The 23,215-nt window shown below is 25.1% G+C and overlaps 1 protein-coding gene across 2 annotated transcripts in view; it reads right to left on the bottom strand.

The window, feature by feature from the left end:
* The window catches only part of LOC111029263 (G-protein coupled receptor GRL101-like), a 62,979-nt gene extending 44,755 nt beyond the window's left edge, over positions 1-18,224 (bottom strand). The window contains exons 1-3 of one of the 2 annotated variants that reach the window (XM_022308226.1): positions 18,146-18,224; positions 9,150-9,309; positions 627-776 (exon numbers count right to left, since the gene is read on the bottom strand). In XM_022308226.1, the coding sequence (XP_022163918.1) occupies positions 627-776; positions 9,150-9,258 (259 nt within the window). In that variant the 5' untranslated portion in view covers positions 9,259-9,309; positions 18,146-18,224. Of the gene's footprint in view, positions 1-626; positions 777-9,149; positions 9,310-17,900; positions 17,980-18,145 lie in introns of those variants that run through there. The other variant, XM_022308227.1, reaches the window with a different exon arrangement.
* Between the last annotated feature and the right edge of the window lie 4,991 nt (positions 18,225-23,215).

The following is a 23,215-nucleotide window of genomic DNA, read 5'->3' as shown; positions in this document are numbered from 1 at the left end:
TGTTTATTTGATAACCAATTATACTTTTTCAGATAAATAAATGAAAAAAGTTTTAGGTAGGATCTAAAGGAAACATATTTAGACGTTCAAATTTGTTTTCTATATCAACATTTATAAAATGTTAGACTTTATAATACTTAAATATTCAAAACAAAGATTTCTTTAAAACTGATCTTACCTGAATTAAAAAAAAATATTTCGGGAACCACATGTTTATCATAATAAATTATGAGTGGGTCTTGTCCACATGCAGGTGGCAATTGTCCGTTAACCCTAAAATCTACTGGTTGCGTAAATAGTCAGGTAAAAATTGACCTAGATTCTATATGTATATGCATATTTTAAATGTAAACTACATAGTTTATACTTAGGTTAAAAAGTATGTACCGAATTTAAAACTATTAATAATTAAACTAAAAATATCAAATTTCTTATTGCTAATTTTATTGCTATAGTTAAAAATGTATAAAATAAAGTTTACTTATTTTAATAAGTAAATACTTCATTTACTTAAGTTATAATTCAAAATTATCTACATGGAGTAAATTATCTTTATAAACTGTATACCTTATAAAAAACACATAATATAGTGTACCTGTTTAAAAAATAAAAATTTCAATATTTACCACATTCAGATACAGCTTCATCTTGGGCTTGATGACAGTCCGGTATGCCGTTACAAACAAACGATTTTGGTATACAGTATGTTTCATCACAATGATAAAAGTCCGAAGTCAAGTTAGATTGACACGAATCGGAATCCAAGCATTGATTACCTATTATATAAACAAACAATATAAATTAAAATTTGAGGCATTAAAAAAGCAATACAAATAATTAATGAATACCTACTTAATACATTATACATATTAATACAATAATATATTATACACTCTTACAATATAGTGATAACAAGTTGTTTTAACCTTAACACCCAAGTCATAACTGGCGTACAAAGACTTGAGTGAATTATTTAGAAATGAAAATATTTTATTATTTTTTTAACACGATATTTCGTTAGATGTTTATGTATTTATTTATATTTTATAAACTCAATGACTTTGAGTTAGTTGAAAGAACTTCATAAGTACGACGTTTAGTTAACAAACTAAGAAAACCAAATATATTTATGTAGATACTTAAAGATTAAACGGTCCCAACAGTGCATTGAATTAAACATATTAATTTACTATAATAAGAATTGTATTTTTAAAATTACATTTTCTTTATTTAAGACTTTAAGCATAGTCAAAGATTCGACTGAATTTTAGTTTTTGACTTAAACAAAATAAGAAGTAGGGACTTTGAAAAATGTTCAATAACTTTGGGGGCTTTCAATCTATTTTGAGGGGGGGAGGATAAGCCCTATTAGTACTCTCAATCACTGCCTATGAGTTATTATGACAGTGTCATTTTATTGTATTTAATATTTTTAATTAAATAATTCTTAAGAAAGTTACACTCAATTCCTCAAATATATACATAGCATTTTTATGATTTATTTAAAATTGTCGTCAAATCTGTATCAGACATAATAGTTATGGATTATATGCCATTTACCAAATTAATATTTATATAGTAAGTAGGTATATAACGAGAAATGATTTTCCCAACGATACTGTTGTAGGTATATACAATATATTTATCAAAGAATAATTTTTCACAAATCGGTCAGTTACGATCATATAATTATTAAATAGTACCAATATATTTTCCCAATATTCTTACATATTTTATTTGATTCAAACAATAAAAATAGTTCAATAATCCTCATTGAGGAACTTAAATTTATATTTTAAAAAAATGGATAAGTGGGTGCTGAAATGTTGTAAAGTAGACAGTAGTTGTCAAGTATGTCATTGTAATGGATGATGTGTTAGATTTTAATTCAATGATAAATTGTTGCATACGAAAAACAATTCTGAGTGGAGGCGAGTCATCCCAGCAGACATGTATTAATAATAAAATTTAATAATTAAAACCTCTGGACATCAAATATAGTGAAAAATTTAATATTTAAAATCAAACACTCATAAAAAATAGTGATACTGACCAGTAAATTTCTATTACATTTACTATTAATTTTTTTAATTTTAGCTATGAAGAGAAATTTTTTTATAAATTTCTAACCAAAAAACAATTTGCAAATTTTCAAGATTTTGATGAATTTTGTCAAGATTTGAACTTTAAATGTATATAAAAAATAATCTTGACTGTATCTTTAACATTTTCTAACTAGGTACTTTTAAAAATTATTATCAGGACCCTTGTATTAAAGATTCAAGCTTTTTAACGTAAAAAAGTTTTTATCGACATTAATTTAAAAAAATTTTCTCAAGGCAATAAATAGCTCAAAAAGATGTAAAATATTCCGAAAACATAATATCCTAATTTTTACCTCCCGAATTTTTCTATCAGAAATGATGCTGATGTTGAAAATCAGAGCAATTTTACAACCTCAAATGTTGACAGAAAAAAAACACACACACATCGTTTTGTATTCATTGTAAATACAATACATTCATTCTCTACCCTCAAAATCTAATTTCGACCTTAATTATTATTATTATCGTATGGTATAATATGCAAGCAGTACAAACTAGATACATATATATATATAGATATAAATAATTCACAAACAATAAAACAATATTAAACCTTAATTATGATACACATTTGTATGAAAGTTAAACCACCTATGATGAAAGTTAAAAGTGTTAAGTTATTACAATATTTTATGAAATGAATTAAGTAACATGTTTAACATTTATAACAATAAGTAAATATTTGCAATGAATTGTTGTTTGTTTACTTAACTCAATAAAATTGTTTTTACTAAAATATTTGACACTATTTTAATAAATGTAATGCAAATAATGGTTATGACTTGTGAATTATGACAATAAATACACAATTATGACTTATATTAATAAAACATTTTCAAGTTTATTTGGACGCCAAATATAATAAACTGATGTTTGAGTGGAGCTAAAAGCAATTGGTGAAAAATAATCCTTTTTTTAATAAATTATTCACTCTAATTTAATAGGATGTTCCTGAATTTTTAATTACTAAAATTTTATGTAAGTAATATTATTTGCACGGAAAAATGAAAAAAGGGAAATTGAATATACTAAAATGTTTAAAATTATATTTAGTTATAGGTATGTTATAACAAGAAAATTGCGTTTGAAAAGACAGTAATATAGATATATACAACTATGCAAATATCATTAAAAGTGTAGTAAATAGCATTATACTCTTATAGCAAATCAAAACAAGATTATTCATTATAAAATGTTATATTGATAAAAAATTGGTTAGGAACGAACCGTAATAATGTCACAAAAATATAAAATGAATTTAAAAAGTAACACAATTAATTTTAAACTCAAATACGCCATGCAATTAAAAAGGTACCTTAAAAAAATGTGTACCTAATAGTTATATTTATACCTATAATAAAATATCTGTATGAATTAAAGCAGTGTAATTCAACACCTAGATAACTCAAATAGTTAACATAGTAATTAAATAATTTTATCAATCAATTATGTATTGACTAAAAATTAAATTAGCATACCTTTTAAAATTTAAATGCATGTTCTTGTTAAAGTGAAACCTTTAAATACCGGACACTCTCGGTCCCTGAAATTTTGTCCGCTTTAGAGAGGTTTTAGATTATAGAAATTTGGTAGTTGGTTCCCAAGAAAACGTCCACTATTGGAAGGTGTCCGTTGAAGGAGGTTTAACTGTATATATATATATATATTCACAAAAAACCCGATTTCAGAATACACCTTAGATCAAATTAAAAGAATTATCTTTATGATCATTATTCAGCAGGTATTCACAATGAATATTATGTCAACATAGTAATGCTTTCCCAGCAATAATATATAATATTTTCATTTATTATACTACTTTATAGAGAGTTATAGGTACGTTCCACTTTGTAGACTAATCCATGCAAACACTAATGCCAAAATAACTGCTGTAGTAGTAAATATGAGTACCTCACAAATTTCAAATTAATAAACTTAGTATTAATATAAAAGAAATTTAATTGTTTAGTGTGAACTGTAGTGTATTTAGAAGTAAACTGTACATTGTACAGAAATTTAAAACATAAACATTACAGATCGCATTAGTTTAACAAATATTTCTGAAAAATACTTTTAAAGCTTTAATTACAGTCAGATATAGGTACGAACAGTCTTTACTATTTATATATCTAACTGTAATTAAAACTTTAAAAGTATTTCTCTATGGCTTTTACAACCATATGTATTTTTTTTTCTGTGTGTTTTCTAATAGAAATTGTATTCTATAATGTGTATATAGAGTACGTATGGTTGACCCTATATTCATACTACTGGTAATTGAACACCGTTAAAAATGTATATTGCGACATTTATCCGCAGTATCCTCTACTTAAAACTTTTAAATAATAATTTTGAATTACCACCTTTAAAGTTTTTGAAAAAACTATGAAAATAAACTTAGACTATTATATTATATAACCAAAATTTTTTATAACAGTTTTTGAAATACAATGATGTATCTTGCATTTAAATTAATAGTGCTAATATGCCACTCTACTGCACTTAGGCAAATGAATTTAAAAGGGTAACAAACAGCATATTAATGTTAAGTTTTAAAAATAAAAACCTTTTTTATACTCTTAGTGTTATAGGAAATGGTTTAATACAATGAAATGTATAGGTACTTGAATAAGTAGGTACCTAACTAGAATTTAAAGGTTAAGCAATTAAATATTTTTATTGAAAGTGTAAATATATAATTTAATTTACGTGTTTAATTAAAAAATGATATAAAATAAAAATTATGCTAAACAATTTTTAAATCCCAAAAATTGACTGTCCTACATAATGATTTTGGTTTAACTTCCGATCAATTGAAAAAGCAGATCCAAACTTTTGAAATGCTCTTTTGTGAAAACATTACTCACAAAATAACGCACACACATGACACATACAAACAATTTTACAACCAATTAACAACCTATACATTCCTCTACCCACTCATAATCTTAAAATATATATTACTTTCATTTATACAATTAGTTTTATTTTTTTAAGTTAAAGTTATAAGGTATACCTAATATCATTGTTCGTATTAAAATTATTATGATACATATACCTATATTATTTTAAGTTACGTTGTTATATCATTTGATACATTTGTTTAAAGATATGTTAGTAAATACTAAATACAAATGTCACGTAATGATCGTACAGTTTGTCTGTTTTTTTATAGTCAACCCCATTACTGACAAGCGTAAATTTTAAGACTCTATCTTGCACGAGCACTATATACTATCTAAAGACTATACTCACAACATTTGGATGATTTCACTAACACAGTAATAAAAGCAACTACAATGCTAATGCACCAAAATCCAGTGAAATGAGATGAAAAACCGTTTTGGAAAAACCTTGTGCTCGTTTGGACAACCTTTACACAATAATACAATATCAATGGCAAATGCCTTGAATATTCTCAAGAGTCTCATAAACTTGCTTCTCAGACATTGCACACAAGTGTTAGATCTAAAAAAGTATTTCTCTGAATATATACTAAAGCGGAATAGCAGAAACTTCATATAAATGTGCAAAAAAGTAATTTTTAACAGTTTTTGTATTTTAATAAATACTAAATTCCAAAACAATAGTTCACTCACAGATCATCAAATTCAACTGGCACATTTAATACCTTATATAATTCAAATTTCTACTATAGAATATTAACTTTTTGTTACCTATTTAATTTCTCAATAATAATTTTTTTAACACGAAAAAAGTGTACTATTAAATTTCAAAACAACTTTAAATTGTATAGTACACTATAGTACTTAGTCATTTAACAAAATTAAATATTTCTAGTAAATAATCTATACTTCACTATTATGAGCCTGAGACAGATCAAACTATCAAAGAATATGATTTCACAATATCTGATCCGGTTTTTTTAATTATCTTTTAACGGAGCAATATCTTATAATAACCGTTTTCGAAAAAAAAACTAAATTAAAATTAATTCTCCACTTCAATATTTTATTGTACGTAATAATTTATTAGTGAATGATAAATATTTACTGTTTACGACTGTTTTAGATTTAGAACGGAGCGATGAATGTATTGATTTTACAACTACGGGTTTTTTTTGTGTGCACAAAGAAATTTTGTCTTGTAGATAAAATTATTGGATTTTCAACTTTGAGTGTGATTTCTGGTAACAAATTGGATTTAACTGGTATTTTATGGAGTCAAAGTAAGAAATTCACACTATTTTTTAAAATAACCGGTAAGAACAAAAAACCAAAGTGGGCAAGTAACTCTCTACTGTACATTATAGGTGTCTAGAGAAGTCACTGTAATGGATGTTTTAAATTTGATTTCAATGTTCCAAAATCGTTGTACGCGAAAAACGATTCTAAGTGAAGACGGTTTGTCAGCCTATACTAAAATAAATGTATTTTATTATAAAATTGTGATCAATGTAATTTATTTTACTATTAAGTATTAGTATTAATAGGTTAAATTAATTTTTATGAAGAAAATTGCATTTTAAAATGTCATGTTGAGTGTATAAAAACATTATAATATATTTTAAAAGTTTCAAATACCTAGGAATAATATTTATAAATTACAACTAAACAACTAAAACAGTTATTCTTCGTTTAAATACATTTTAATTTTGTCCAAATTTGAATTTAAAAGTTAAAATGAAAAAAAAACATGTATTTTTTTGATTCTTTTGATTTCAATAGAACTACTTATGTAAAACCATGTTTTAAATTTTCAATGCCTAGCTGTACAAGTTGAACGTTTTATAAATGCTGAACTACAAAATAATTTTGCAAATTTTCAATCTGATAAATGTTGTAAAAATTCGAACTTTAAATGCTTACAATAAAAATGGTTCCTATGCATTTGTAATATTTTTAAACTTTTGTTGTAACGATATCTAAGGAGCCTTTAAATTGTCGACCTTTTTAACGAAACGAATAACATTTTATTGGTTAAATAAAAAAAAAATTTAGTGTACATTTCCAGTATCAATAGTTATTTATTTTTTAATTATAACAAAATAAGAAAATCATTAAAAATTTCAAACGCTTATAAAAAATTGATTTAACTTTCCGGTAGACTTTTTTTTGTTAAAAGCAGACAAACTTATGACGAGCTTTGTATTAATTTTTAAAATTTTATATATAAAAGAAATTTTTTATGAATTTTTAACTTAAAATAGTTAGCAAATGTTCATGATATTGACGAATTGTATCAAAATTCTGACTTCAGACGCTCATAAAAATTACTATGGATAGTTATATAATTTACATAACATATATATTACCATAACTTACTTAATGGTAAGTTACACTCGACGCCTATTGAAGAGCAAAGCGGTTACCTACCTTTTTTATTTTTTGGAATTAAAAACAATGCATTTAAATCTTAGATTTGGTACCTACTTACAGAAACTAGGTTTAGGGTATGCGTTTTTAGTACTTGTGCATATTTTTACTCATTCGGACCAAAATCTATTGCAATTTAAATTTATAAAAATAAAAATTAATTCCTGTATACTTTTTTAAAACTTAAAACTAGGTACATTGGCATATTATTTCTGTAACCTGCAACCATAAAAAGTATTATGATGCGTTGTTACATTAGTATTGTACAATAATGTACATACTTACTTTAAATTGATATCTAATAAATTTTAAAACAAAATAATTCCACACGATAAGAAAAGAAAATTATTGATCACTGGATGAGAACTGAGAACTAAAAATACTAGCTCACTTTGAAATGTTTTATTGGTCTAATCATTTATGTTGTACCCTTAATAAATTATCAAACATTTTTCTAAAATGCCAAAATGGAAATTGTATCACATTAAAATATCAGCTATTCCTATTGTACCCCCAGATGCCCTCCCACTCAAATCCATCTAACTGTCATCTTACATTTCATCACATTCCCTATGATCTCGACAATACATATACATCAAAACGTTATGACATGTGCCGTGATATTTTTAAACTTATTATCATTTTGCAAGCATTAATAAACAATTTCAAAACATAACTCTACACAGTTTACATGATTGAAATAAGTTATGTAAGAACTTTTACAATTACATGAACAATATAAGCCATGTATTTTTAATTTGTATTAGCATACTCACTTAAACAATTTTAATTTTTCTGGAAGTCATCTTTTAAATTTAAATTTATCGATACAATATTATTTTATTTATATTTGATACGCATATAATAGAATATTAAGTGTGTATTGTGTATAGCTATATAGCACCTACTCAAACAGTCATATTATACAAAAGCATAAGAAAATCATAGCATTCTCTATGTTTATTATATAACACTTGTTTGAACAAAACTGATAAATTTGAAGAAAAATCAACGTAGCAAAAATAATAATAAAAATAAAATAATAATTATTAATTTCAGCATGTTTCTTTACATAAATGTTTGAATATCGATTAATCGAATTCATCGTCAAACTACATCGCTAAACTAGCAAAAAAAAAATAAAACAATATTATATTAAAAATAACGACAAATCTGAAAGTTTATTGTTGGAAATATAAATAAACATAAAACATTTTTACAGAATCAATAATTTTATCGATAACCATGACTATGAAATTTGCGACAGACAGTGAGCAGTATTAAGTAACCACTATATCCGCATATAAACGTAGTGTATAAGAACTTAAAATTATTTTTATATCATTTTGTACGTATTAAATAGTATCTATATGACTATATTGTGGTTATATTTTACAACGTATATAATTCCTATATAAATTTGACATATAGTGATATTGTATCATAATACATAAAAAAACATATACCTATAAATAATTTGATGAACATTCAAGAAAGCCCATTAATGACACAGATAGATTTATTTTATTTTATTATTATTTTGAGTATATTTAATTTGTAATTGGTAATTACTAATCAGTATTATGCATTTAGCTGATCAAGATATCATTATGTTTAATACGTCTTGGAGAATAACAGGGAATTTCGGGGATACGAGATTTTCGATAAGTTGTTTAGAATGGGAGATTAATATCATAAATAAACTTACATAAAGTAGGTACTGTTGTAGAATTATTTTTCATTCCAGTATGTGCATCACCAACATCAAACTTAATTAATAAAAGCAGTATTACCAAAGAAAAGTTGAAACATAACATAGTTTTTTCCTTTTTACTTATGTTATCGTTTTTATTGACTGCTTAAGGTTCCTAAAAAGACAAAAATAGTATTCAATATTAATATATTATTTAGTTTCAACACATATTAGTATATTATACTGATCTAAAATGTACACAAATCTTTACAATATCAATAAAATAACAAATTAATGTCAAAAAAGGGAATAGAAAATTAAATATAACAAATAAATCAGTTAATCCAAAATATAATATATTTTCTTAAAAAATGTTGTAATAATTAAGACAAGCATATTGAAGAAAATAGGAAAGTACGTGTAATAATTTTGATTATGTATAACTAGGCTAAGTATCTACTAAAAAATGTATGTTGTGCTGCATGTGCAAATATGTCTAAAATTAAAGATATTAAATATTTAAATGTAATAATTATTGAGCTCAGTTATTAAATTTTATATTATCGTCAATTGGTTATCCATATATTTATTATATACGATGTAATATACATACATTTTATACAGGCGTGACCAAACCTTGTGGACTGGTGGATTGGGTACCTAGGTATATGATCGATACTATCATCATTCTAAACATTCTCTAACACTATCCGATAGCATATTTTATATGGTCCACTTTTATGAAAACATAACTTCTTAAAAAGCATAACTATTGCAAACTCTGTTTCGATAAAACTCTGTTTCCGCTACTCTCGGATGTGGTGTACCTTAATTCTACATTACTACTACCTATTACACTTAACATCTGGCTCTGTTTTTTTGTATTTGTATTTAAAATATGTCCAGAATTAAAAAGTCTAAAATCATAAAATAATCATTGTTATTGTGTTTGTATTATGTTTCCAACCGAATCAAAACGGAAAACGATAGAAAGATGGATTAATAGATTAATTTTAATCCAGGCAAAGTTGAGTAATACAACTATATTTGATAAAAGGAGAGAAACATGTTGAGTGAGAATTTTTTGTTATAGTATAAAACATAAAAGAGTATTTTTTCATAATATACAATTATAGATTTTTATTATTTACAAATACACGTCTTTCTCAATAAAAACCAACCACTCCTCATATTATGGATAAAATAACACCATAGATCATGGGTTTAATTCACACGAATTCAATATGAAAATAAAATTGAAAACATAGGTTCAAGATCAAGGATATATATATATTCAAAAAAAAAAGTAAGGTGAGCCAAAAATATAATTTTGAGAACATTGATAAACAATATTCTAAAAAATTTTCAGCTTAAAGTAGTTTTTTATAATAATACTTAGGTATACAAAAAAAAAATTTCAATAAAAATATGGTAAACCAGCTATTTTATACTTTCTGGTAATCGTTTCTATAGGGTTCGACGAATTATTATTACATTCAAATTAATAATAAGTGCATTAAAATACTGCAATACACTGCCCTGTATCAGCAGAATGAGATCAATTCCAAGCTCCATAGTCAGTCCTTACATTTCAACATTAAGATACCTAGGCTACCAAGCTCACTAACCGAAGTACATATTAGTCCCTGATGCCCAGTAACCCGACTGTTTGGGTGGGTGAATGTCATGAATAATTTTTAATAATAAAATTTAATTTAATATTCAATACAAATTTTAATCAACTTAAAAGTTAATTTAGAACACAAAAATCATTAAAAATTAGAACATCCCAACTGGTAAAATGGCAATAAAAAAAATAATTCAACCTACTATGGCATTATAGTTACCTATTTGTATAATTTCCCATCGTAATAATGACTCACATAGTACACAAATAATGTGTCTCGAATTTAACTTTTAATCCACCCATAAAAAAATTAAAACCCTCAGTTTGAATTTGTTATTTCTAATTTATGTCATAAATAGATAGCATTTTGTTGTTTATAATTCGTAAAGAAGCAAAATTAAATTGTCTATTGCTTTTAAGTATCTAAAAAAACAATTAATACATAACTGTTAAAAATAAAAATATACTATGTACTAGGTACATCAGATAATATAGTTTGTGGCATGCGACAGACATGTCTTTCCATTCACCCCTTCGTGTCTAAATCTTATTTATTTGTTGGTGTTTATCCGGTGATAAAGAACAACCACACCTAAACCACCAACACTATAATCGCTGTCACCCGTCACACGATGAAAACAAAAATATTAGTTAAATAGTATGCATGCCCACGTGTTTGAATTTTTTTTTTGTTTTAACTCAATACGACTTTTATTTGTTTCTCTGACACGAAGGAAACGCACTCCATCTAATACACATAAATTTATTTATTTAAATGTGAGAGTGGGCTCAAGCACAGAAAATAATATACATTTTTTAATAGACTGTAGTATTAACAATTTACATGTTCATATATACTTACAATTATTTATTACAAAATAATACAATATAGAAAGAAAAGAACATAAAATAGACTTCCGAGTATCCAGACATTCTAATTCAAATCTCGATTGGACATATTTTAGGGGCACAGGCGTGTAAACAATGAAGGGAAAAAGTCACCAGTGCTTCCCTATCATCCTGCACATTAAAATATAGGATAATATAAATATATTTTAATCTAATGTAAATATTTTCAGCAGGCGATCCACTTAGTATTTACACAAGTTCTATTTACGATTGCATTTTGTATGGTTGGCGAGCTGGTGGTGACGGGTCACAAGTCACGAGTAACCACATAATTTAAGACAATTTAAAACAAATAATAGAATAATATACTCGTTGTCCACCATTCATCGAAAGTCGTAGCCCACCGTATAAACACCCGATAGGCTGAACCTACTTATAAAATTAAGATTACGTAAACGCATTTCTTTATAAATATTATTACGACTTATGACTTTATGAGTATACACCGTGGTATACTCACGTGTACCCTATACTTAAATTCGAGAAATATATATTTAAAATTTAATGGGTCAATCATAAATGCTTAAGGATTGAATAATATAATTAAATACAATGTTTAAAACACTATGTTATAAAAGCTAAAAGTTGTTAAATTTAATTTTAAAGAATTTTTAATAGAAATTAACATTTAAAAATTAAATATTATACACCATACTTCACACAGATCAGCTTGTCATATTATTGTGTACCAAATGGTGTTGGTTCACACAATTTTTACACTCGAATTACGTACTTACCTACCTAAGAGACTATGACAACGACTTCTTTCAGAACAGAGACGCACAAATGGTTTGAATATAAATGGTAACTATACTTTATTATATGTATTAACTATAAAGTATAATATGTATTATAATAAATATTATGCACTGTTACGATATTATTGAAATGTGCATGTTAATGTTAAATTTTGAGCGGGAGTCGAGACTTCTATAGATGCTGAGGAATATTTTATGTAGGCAACTTCGTGTGCATTCAGCTAGGCTATGACATTGTGGAACTCGTAAATGATCATTAGTGAGAGTAGTACCCCCAATACGGGTATAATTTATAGTAGCGTACAAGGGACTATTTTATGCACTAGCGAGGACAAGTATGTCATAAATCTATATTCTGTGATCAGGAAAAACGTTTTTTTTTCACTTAAACGGATGATTCTAATTCTAATAGGTATAGTCACAATAATTATGCTGACTTCGAATTTCACTCTGAAAAAAATATTCAACATTTACAATTATTTTGATTAATCGAACATTTTAGCTTGAGATTTTTTAAATTTAGAAACCATAATTATTTACGATTTATGGTACGAAAATAAAAAATGTGACTTACCATTGCCTCGTTCGTGACTTCGTGTCATGGGGAGTTTGAGCAAATTTTCAGAACAACATTTACAACAATAGGCGTTGCGAGTTTGCGACGTTATGTTTGAATTAGAATGAGAAGTTTTTAAATACCATAGCCGCGAGGCCCCTTAATAATCCATTAAATTCTATTGGACGCTTCTAAAGCCCGGCATAATCTAATATATTGCATATTAGTCTAGGGATAATGACATTATTAATTAAAGAACTTGTGATAATTTATCTAAAAGTTAACTCGTGTGATGAAAATGTTTCGAAATTATTTTAGGTAGTTAAACTTCAAAAAATAAATTAATTTAACTGTGTGTTATAAATAAAAGAATCAAATTTCAAAATTTTCAATACAATTTTATTTTTAATAATAATGTAGAATCAAACATCTAAATAAACTAATTTGAATTATCAAATTTGTTTATAAACCTAAGATAACTATAATAGTAAAAGATACGTAACACAAATATTTATAAAAAGAAAATGTAAAATATTCTTTTAATTTAAAAATGTATTCAACACACCATTGGTTTCTTTTTTTTTTTAAATCGTTGTGTAACTTTCATTTATTTGAAAATTTTTCTCAAAGCTTTATTAACTTGTTATGATTTCTTTTTTAATTTATGGTAGTGTATAATTTTCCTGGCGTGCCCTTATTGAATTTTCACCGGGGTAAACTTTTCCAAATTATCTCGCTCCATTTGCAAACGTTGAAAGAAGCTTCGAATACATGTGCATAGTAACTACTTAAGTACTAAACATTATTTTTAAAAGTTTTAAGTGCCAATCTTCGACAACATTAGTAGTTCAATGACGGTGGGTAACATCCAATTTGGTGGAAAAAAGAAAGACCAGAAAATATTCTGCCTCTAGCTCTACACCCAGAATAAATGTATAATACATGTATCATATATCTTCCACAAAGTTGGCAAGGTATTGCTTATATTTTAATAATATAATGAGCTATAATAAGTATTTGGGGAAAATGTTTAATTAAATACATAACATTATCCTGTAACTATTGAATGAGTGTCGTATTTACAAGGGGGGGGAGTAATCGACCTTTGCAAAATCGTGTCCATGATAGTTTGAGTTCAAATATTTTGAGGACGAAAATGTAAAATAACAATAATAATTACCCTCTGCAACTTTAAATTAAACGCCTTAAGTCCCTTGTCTTTATAATTTCAATTGATTACCTACCTAGTTTTAACAAATGTAATTTTAATTTTTTTTAATATATTATATCTCATTTTTTTCTTATTTTACATTTTAATTGGATTATAATATATTGACATTGTATTTAGCTTGCATTACCTACCCTTCTTCGTTAAAAAGTTTAAAAATTGGCTAAAAATCAGTAAGGTACAGCAGTATTTCGCAAACTTGAGTATTATAAAGTATAAATAACGAAGAAATTTGACTGGTAAAATTGATACAGAAAAATCATAGGATAGACGCAAAATGTTTTGTTTCATAAAAATAAAAGTATTTAAAAGTATTTAAAATATTTTTTTTTTAATAATAGCATATGAATACCATAATAGCCAAAATTAAATATTGACAATATGTAATGCCTGGTGGTATGAAGGCAGAGCCCTCCCCCTACAGCCCCGTGAGTGTTACATAATTGTAGCACCCCCAAAATGTGAACCTTATTCGCGCCACTCTTTGTATCACGTCACTGCTACATCGAAATTATGCCAGATTCAAAGAACTCACTGATAAAAGATATGAGCACCTATAGTTTAAACATAAAATGTTGGATTTTGTATTATAGGTGTTAATGACTGAAACCATGCATAAATAATATAGTTAAGTATTAACTGATTTTATGCCACACATATTTGAAATAGTAGTATATAAATTATAACTATATACTTCAAATGTATACTCGATGAATGACAATAGCCAATAAGTATTACATTTAGTTTTAACAAAACACATTTAACCTCTCGGTCATAAATAATTTTGGTAACATATTTTATGTTATAATCTTATAAATTTATCACGATTTTAAGGTAACTTCCCGGGTTAGTGATTTCTGGATGAATATAAAGATATACCCATTCAACGGAAATAACGCCACTGCTTTAAACCAAGCATCCATCGAAATAAGTAAGAAAAAATAGTTGAAATTATTTGTATTTAAATTGTACTTTATTGACTTGTAATTATAACTCCACAATAGTTTCACTATAAATAATGTAGAAAAAACCAATTTCGCTGTTTGACAAATATCTATTTATTCAGTTTGTAAAATTCAAATTAAACGAAAGTTAATTTATATTTTATTGGTCGTAAAAGTATTTGGTATTTATAGAATTTTCTTTTATTATTTTTAATAGTATGAAAATAATAAATAAGAATCAGACCAAATAATGAGACCGGTTGATGGGTAAATACCTACTCATATCACTTCACACACATCAGTGTATGATAGTGTTTTGTAAATATTTGTATTTAGTATAAAATGTGTAAAGAGATAATTTGCGATAATTTGACAACAAATGTATTTTAGTTTTATAATAATGTTAATTTTACATTCTGAAAAATTAGGAAACTACCTAGTACTTTTCAGCTTTAGATACAAATCCGTCGAAACTTCGTTATTAACACTAAAAACTATTTCATAATACAATTGAGGGCTTTATTTATAAAAGTTTTGGTTAAACATTTAATGAAACGATTCGCGTGCGCTGGTCGTACTTTGTGGACTAGGTGGCATGGCCATCCAAAATGTTAAGTCTTAAATTAGTCACAATATAATATAATATAAATTTGGTAATAGATACCTACTATTGATTATAAATTTATTGCATTATTAATACCTATATTTCAACTTCCATATCCAACCACCGATTTATGACTTCAATAGGTACCAGTAGGGAATTATTATTTTTACTTTATTATTCTCAGGTACAATATAAAATTTATTTTAATTTAATTTAATATATGTACCTATATAAATATACTTAATCAAATCAAATATATAATATTATACTGTATTTAATATGTATTTAATAATATCTATGATTATAATTTATTGTTTTTATTGTTTTTATTATTGACTTCATTAAAATACTTGATTAAATTTTAACTAACTTTACATGTTTTTAATTTTCGGAGAAAATGCTCTTAGAATCTAAAATATAACTGTCACACTAAAAAAATATAACACATTTATTAATGGTATAGAAATTGATTTGATGGATACGGGTATTGGTGAAAAAGGTTACATAACACATTTAGCGGAAACAAGTTATGCCTGGAATAATAAATCACCTCAATCAAAAAATGCTTCTGAATAAAGCTTGATTTTTTTTCAATTTTTTTTTTAATGAAGACACATATATAGCTACACATAACTGCTCACCAATTACCCAGTTATCTTTAAGGGAGCTATTGATGCTTCATTATGTATTTATGTATATTAGATTTTAGATCTTAAGTGTTGAAATTTTATACATTTGAGTAATGAGTATCTAATTATTTTACTACCGGAAAAAATGTTCACAAAAAAATAAAATAATAAAAACAATTTATCTATATAGAAAAATAAACACTATTGTAAAATCAATACAGAACCAGGAACTCACAATATTTTCATTGAGTTAAAGTAAAATATCTACTAATTTAATTTTTTACTTTATTAATAAAAACTTGGTATAAATAATATTTTGTACCTATAACACAAAGGTTTTTGTACCAAACATTACAGCTAATCAATATTCAATAATTACTAATCACAGTATATTTTCTTTTTTAAATTTAAGCTTTTAATATTTATTAATATCAATCAATATTAAAAGTATTTTATCAGTACCTATAAGTATAACTATCGAATTATTACGTTTAATTATATAATTATTTTAAATGTAAAAAACCCTTCAATGTTAATAAAAATTAAATACCAATTTAAAAATTGTAATAAAATAAATAACTATGCATCTATAATACCATTAATGTCTGCACTGTTATTAACTCATTAAGTACTTAAATGTTTTATCATTAATTTATTCTAAGTCTTTATTTTGTTCAATGATATAATAATTACATATTATATTATAAAATATCTACTTCAGTATTAAAATGATTTGTAGGAGTAATTAATTTATTATGATGTACGTAAAATGTAAAATGTGTGTATTATTCTTATGTTCATTTAACTATATGTGTACATTATGTACGTATGGGTAATTTGATATCCCTATGCTATATAACATTAGTGTATTATAAATGCAATATCTATCCAAAATATTTAGTAAATTTGTATGTTATATCACAATTATTTGGCTAATTCAAGTATGTAACTAACATACTTAGTAATTTATAAATTATAACCTTAATACTTTGTTATTTCAAAATATTTGTAATAGGTTCAATTAATAATTATTTATAATTTGAAATACAGAAATACAGCATATTTATTTTAGGACATTTTTTTAGTATTAGAATAAACTATATATATTTTATTTACTGAACTATTTATTAAACACGAAAATGAATTCAAAGATTTTAAAATCTGAATTAATTTAGTTCTCGTAAGTCGTGGATACGTCTTATTATTATTAAAAAATATTTAATATTTAGTTCTTAAATCGACAACTATGGAAAAACGTTGTAATATATTTATCTTAACTTTTTGACATTTTGTTTGTATATTTTATTTTATTTTAAGAAAATAATTATCTTTAGATCAAAATAAACGAAAAAAAATTTTAAAACGTATAACTTTACAAATTACACATTGAAGTCCAGTATGTATACGAAATGCCAAAAGAGTAGCAAAAAAAAAATGAATAATAATCATAAATTTGTCTATGAAGTTGACATTATTTAATACTTTAAAATAAATATAATATAACCACCTACCCTGTGAATATCTTTTTATACATCTATGTTTTGTTTTCAAACAATAATTATGTAATATATACTTTAAAATATCTTTTACTGTGTGAACAAATTTAATTTAATAATATTATTATACATTAAATACGTTTTATTAATAAACTAAAATATTTAGAAATTAATATAATAATGAAAAAAATGTTTCAATTTCGTATTAAACATAAGAAAATAATATGATTTTTTTTTAAATTATTAAACACTAGACTTACCTCATCAAATGATTTGCACGAAGTACGCACGTTATTCCCTAGACGAAATGCAATGTTATTTACTGAGCACCCGTTGCACGGCAACAGCGGTCAGGCCCACAACGCTGGGCCATAGGGGGATGCTGGTCTTCAGCGTCGGCGCCAAGAACAATAATTTTCTATAACCACATATACATACAACCATTTTACTTAATCGCTATGTTTAACTTTTAAAAAAATATTTGCATAAAAAACAATCAAATTAAACAAACTTTATTTTATGTAGACTTCGTTTGAACTGGATTTTTTAGTATAATATAATATAGTATTAAAAATATTTATTTTTTCTTTAATTTATTTACCTATGTTTTTAAATAAATTATAGACAATAATTAATAACTACACTTAATGTATGCAATCAAAAAAAATATATAACGTGCTGTAGTTGTAGTAAAATAAACTAATGTCGTTTTTGCCTTTTAGGTACACGTATTTCAGTTTCAAATAACACCTCATCGATCAGAAAACAAAATTTTTACTTCACGGAAAATATCGATATATTTTAGTTTTGATATTAAATTTTTACATACATGTTATTTATTATTTAATTTATAATTTTGCATGATTTTTATTATATGGATCTTGTAAGTTTGTATTTACATATATACATTTTAACATTATAAAAACATTCAGTAGATACCTATGTCATAATAATTTTAAGTTACAAACATAAAAGTCATAAAACTATATACATGTTTAAATAAATAATAATTAATAACATTTTATAAATACTTTAGAGTATTATAAGACATAAATTTATAACCCATACCTGTTTTGGTTTATATTAAAATAGATAATTTTTTTAGATTTAAAAAACACGAATATTGGTATAAATGTACCTTTTTAATGCATAAACCCCATTTTAATTAAGTACAGTTTCATTTTCATTTTTCATAAATAATTAAAAATTTTAATATATTTTTTTTAAATATTGTTTAGCTAAATAAATTATGATTGTTCTATTTTATGTCATATTTATAATGATACAAAAACTTTACATGTCAAGTGAAGATAAAGGATGGTTCATAATTTTAGTGAATACAACTATTTATGTATGCACTATTGCACATTTGAACTCAACACTCAAAACTAAACAAACGCGTTTGAAATTATATTATACATTAACAAATGATCACTCGATTGTTACAATTAGGGAAATTTGAAAAAAAAAAGTCATTTTTGATTCCTATAGTGGTAAAAAAAACTATTGTACTTATATAATGAAGTTTATTTTTATCCTTATTTTGAAAAACAGTCAGATAAAATAAAAGTTATCCAAGAGTTATATAAAATGTACTTCAGAGAAGTTTTATCAAATTCAATATAATACGGCCGTAAAATCATTTTCAAAAGCTTTTATAAAAAAAAAATCTGACTATTGTGATATTTTAAACTACCTATCTTATAATGTATCCAAGGACTTTAAATATTACCCTATTTATGTATTAAAAAATATAAAACATTTAATTTTGTTTTTTAATTGCAACATACGTGAATGTCAACATATGCATATTGTATTTTATAGTTAACAATCAATTATAAAAATATTATGGCTATATACAACCAAAAAACCTTATCAAATACATTGGAATATCTAATATCATAGGTATTCTATATTTTAAAATTTTAATATTAATCAATTTTATAGCATATATGAAAATTATGCAGCCGGTTCAATACGTTATCCTGTGTGATTTACCCACATAGAAGGTATGGACTAAATAGTAGGAATAGCCAGTATAGTATAATAATTAATAGGTATAGTATAGGTATACTGTATACTGTTCTTAATTTGATAGTATAGAAACTTTATCTTATACCGAACCATTGATTATATATTACTATATATTACTATTTATTATATACTATTATCTATTACTCAAGTAAATACCGACAAACAATAAAATATAATATGTAATAATTGTCATTGTAACGTATAAGTTGTAAGTTCATATTATGGGTGTCATAGCAGTATTTTAATAATTGCAGTTGACCAACCACACTGTTATTTCTTATATCTAACCCTTGTCTAACAATATATATTGGATAATAGGTGAGTCGGTAACACACTACACACAAAGAGGGAGGACAGAACGCTCTCTGTTTCCCGTTATGACTTAAAAACAGGGAAACTCACTTATGCCATATATAGTACTCTATAGTAGTTTTCTACTATTCGAGTGTAACTCGTTATTCGTTATAGTCCACAGTAACGGAATTCAATGATGAGTCATTTTAGACACACCAAGAAATTAAATACTTTTCTGTGCAAAGGAGACAGGTATTATCAACTATATCAGCGGTCCCCGAACTTTTTTAGTTCACGCCACCCTAAAAATTAAAATAATAAATTGCACTTCCCATAAATAAATAAATTACAAATTTATAGTATTTAAATATACAAACATCTTTATTTTTATGACAATATAATTCAATAGTAAATATTATCAAGCTTCATTTTAAAGTAAAACAAAATGTTTTTATTTTTATGAAAAGAAAAAAAACAATGATTTGTAATATTTGAACTTAATGCGAACAACGTGCTTGTTTTCAGTTTAATAATTCTTCAAAATTAGGTAGCAATGTTTTAAAAGCCACACTCATTTCTTTTTCAACATTAAGTTTTGACCGATATTTTTATTTTAATACAGCAACTGCAGAAAATCCTATTTCACATAAATACTATGTCGCAAAAGGTAGTAATACGCGAAAAGCTTTATTGGCTATTTCAAGATATATTCATCTTTAATACTGTTCCAAAATTAAAGTAATACTGACATGATGAAATATTTGTTTAGAATAGTTTAGACGTTTTAACAAAATTATTGTCGATAAAAAAATATCAATATTTACCATGCAGCTCACGCCTTTCCTGCCAAAAGCTCGAACTTCACAGTTTGGGAGCCACTGATCTATATAGTTTAGGATAATTTTTACATAGGAAATCATACTTATTATTAATGATATTATTATAGGACTTTCAGAAATCAGTAGGTTGGACTAATTTTTTCCATAAATATAGCACAAACCCAAGGTAATATTATAGTCATTACCTAAGTGCCGTTTTACCGTAGAATAACTAGTGTTAAAAGGTTTGTGATATAGCTATATAAATACCTTAAATCTAGTCTAAATATTTTGAAAATATATATATAATCATATATGTAAAATGTTTTAAAATCTCAAGTCTAATTATCTTTTTTACATTTCAACAATATAACTAAAATTGTTAAGATAATTTTTTTTTTTTGATCAAATTTCAAATTTTATAAAAATTTTAACTTTAAACGTTAATACGGAAATTGTGACTATATGTAAATACGTTATATTTAAATTTCTGTAATAAAAGTTTATGAGGATTCTAGAATAATAAATTTTCAACCTTGACCAAGAAACCAAAATTATGTCAATGTATCGAATAAAAACTAAAAAACTCGACAATTTTAAATATTTATCAATTAATTGAATGCTTCCTCAAAAAGAACCTAATATTTTGAAAGTTATATTATTTGTATTGTGTACATAGTTTTAATTGTAATACTTTTAATAGAACACATTTTATTTTAAGTGTAAACGTAAAGTCTACATAATTATTAATTTCTGAACTCCAACAAATAAATAAAATTGATTTTGTTAAAAACTCGTGTTGCATAAATATTCGTGTTTTTCAAAGTTCCATTTTTTTAACCTAACTTTTTTTCAACTTTTCTTAACTGTTCAAAAAAAGTACTGGTAGGTACTTTTTTGAATTTGACATCACAAAGACCAACTTAACCAATTTAAATCTATCAGAAAAAATAATTCAAGCCTAAAATATTTTTAAAATACCCATAAGTAGTTAAGTAGTTTAAAATTAATAAATAAATTGTTATTTGAAAATTGTGTATTAAAAAAAATAATTGTACCTATATTAATTTATTAATTTTATTTGAGTTATTATCAGTAAATTGTTCATCCAACCAAAATATTAAAAACAAATCAAAATTTGTACCTTTTTAATTCTTATCATCTAATATGTAGGTACTTCATCAATTTTAAGATCTTATAGGTACCTAGCAACAACGTTAAAAAGCTCTAAGCGTACAAATCCAAAACAATCAACAAGTTTTATCCAGTTAGTTGCAACAAGGTTGGTAACATAATGTAGTTACAAATTTACATTACCTATAGTAAGCAGGTAACTTTGCGGTAAATACCTATAGGTAAAGTATACGGTTATACAGTATACCATAACATATTATTACATTAATCCTACTTTTGGGCCAAGAATCAAAAATAGAATGCTTAATTAACAAAGCTTTTTGGCTTACACGCAAAATTAAAAATGTTCCTATTATTTTTATTTTATCTTATAAAATAAGATATTATAAAATTTATCGTTCAAATTTAAAGAAAGTAAAGTCATAGAAACCATATTATAATTTGTATTATTAATGAAATTACAATGCATTTTATTTCTCTGGTTTCCCTAGAATCTAAGAAGATAGGCATGTATCAAATTTGCAAACCAAGTTGGACACTGTAGTTGAGTTATCCGCAGGATACCTTGTATTATCATTTAACATTTTAAAAATATTTACTAGTAATTAAAAAAGTTGTGATGAGTTTTCACTTTTTATGTTATAAATAAAATTATTATAATAACGTTATCATGAAGATTTATTTCTAAACTTTTTTCAAGACATTTGAATAACTACATGGGGTCGACAATGAGTATATATTGAATCAGAAATGTTTAAACGATTAAGCAGTGATAAATATCTCCAGAAAATAATTTAATCCTTTTTGATTTAGAGAAATAAATTGACACTGTTCAATAATAATGATTATGCCTTTAGGATTTTGAAAAATAAAAACACAAGAGGAGGAATATATAATTAACTCTATGAAAAAAAATGTACGAGATCTGAGATCCTCATCAAAATATTTTATAACAATTAACTGAACAAAGGCAAAGGAATAAATACAAAGAAATAAATAAATTTCTGGTAGTCAACAGCAAATGATACCTACTGTTGAGACTATATAGGA

The sequence above is a fragment of the Myzus persicae genome, unplaced genomic scaffold (genome assembly GCF_001856785.1).
Source record: "Myzus persicae strain clone G006 unplaced genomic scaffold, MPER_G0061.0, whole genome shotgun sequence".
Lineage (NCBI taxonomy): Eukaryota > Metazoa > Arthropoda > Insecta > Hemiptera > Aphididae > Myzus > Myzus persicae.
The sequence above is the reverse complement of the archived record's forward strand: the minus strand, read 5'-3'. Positions and strand labels throughout refer to the sequence as shown.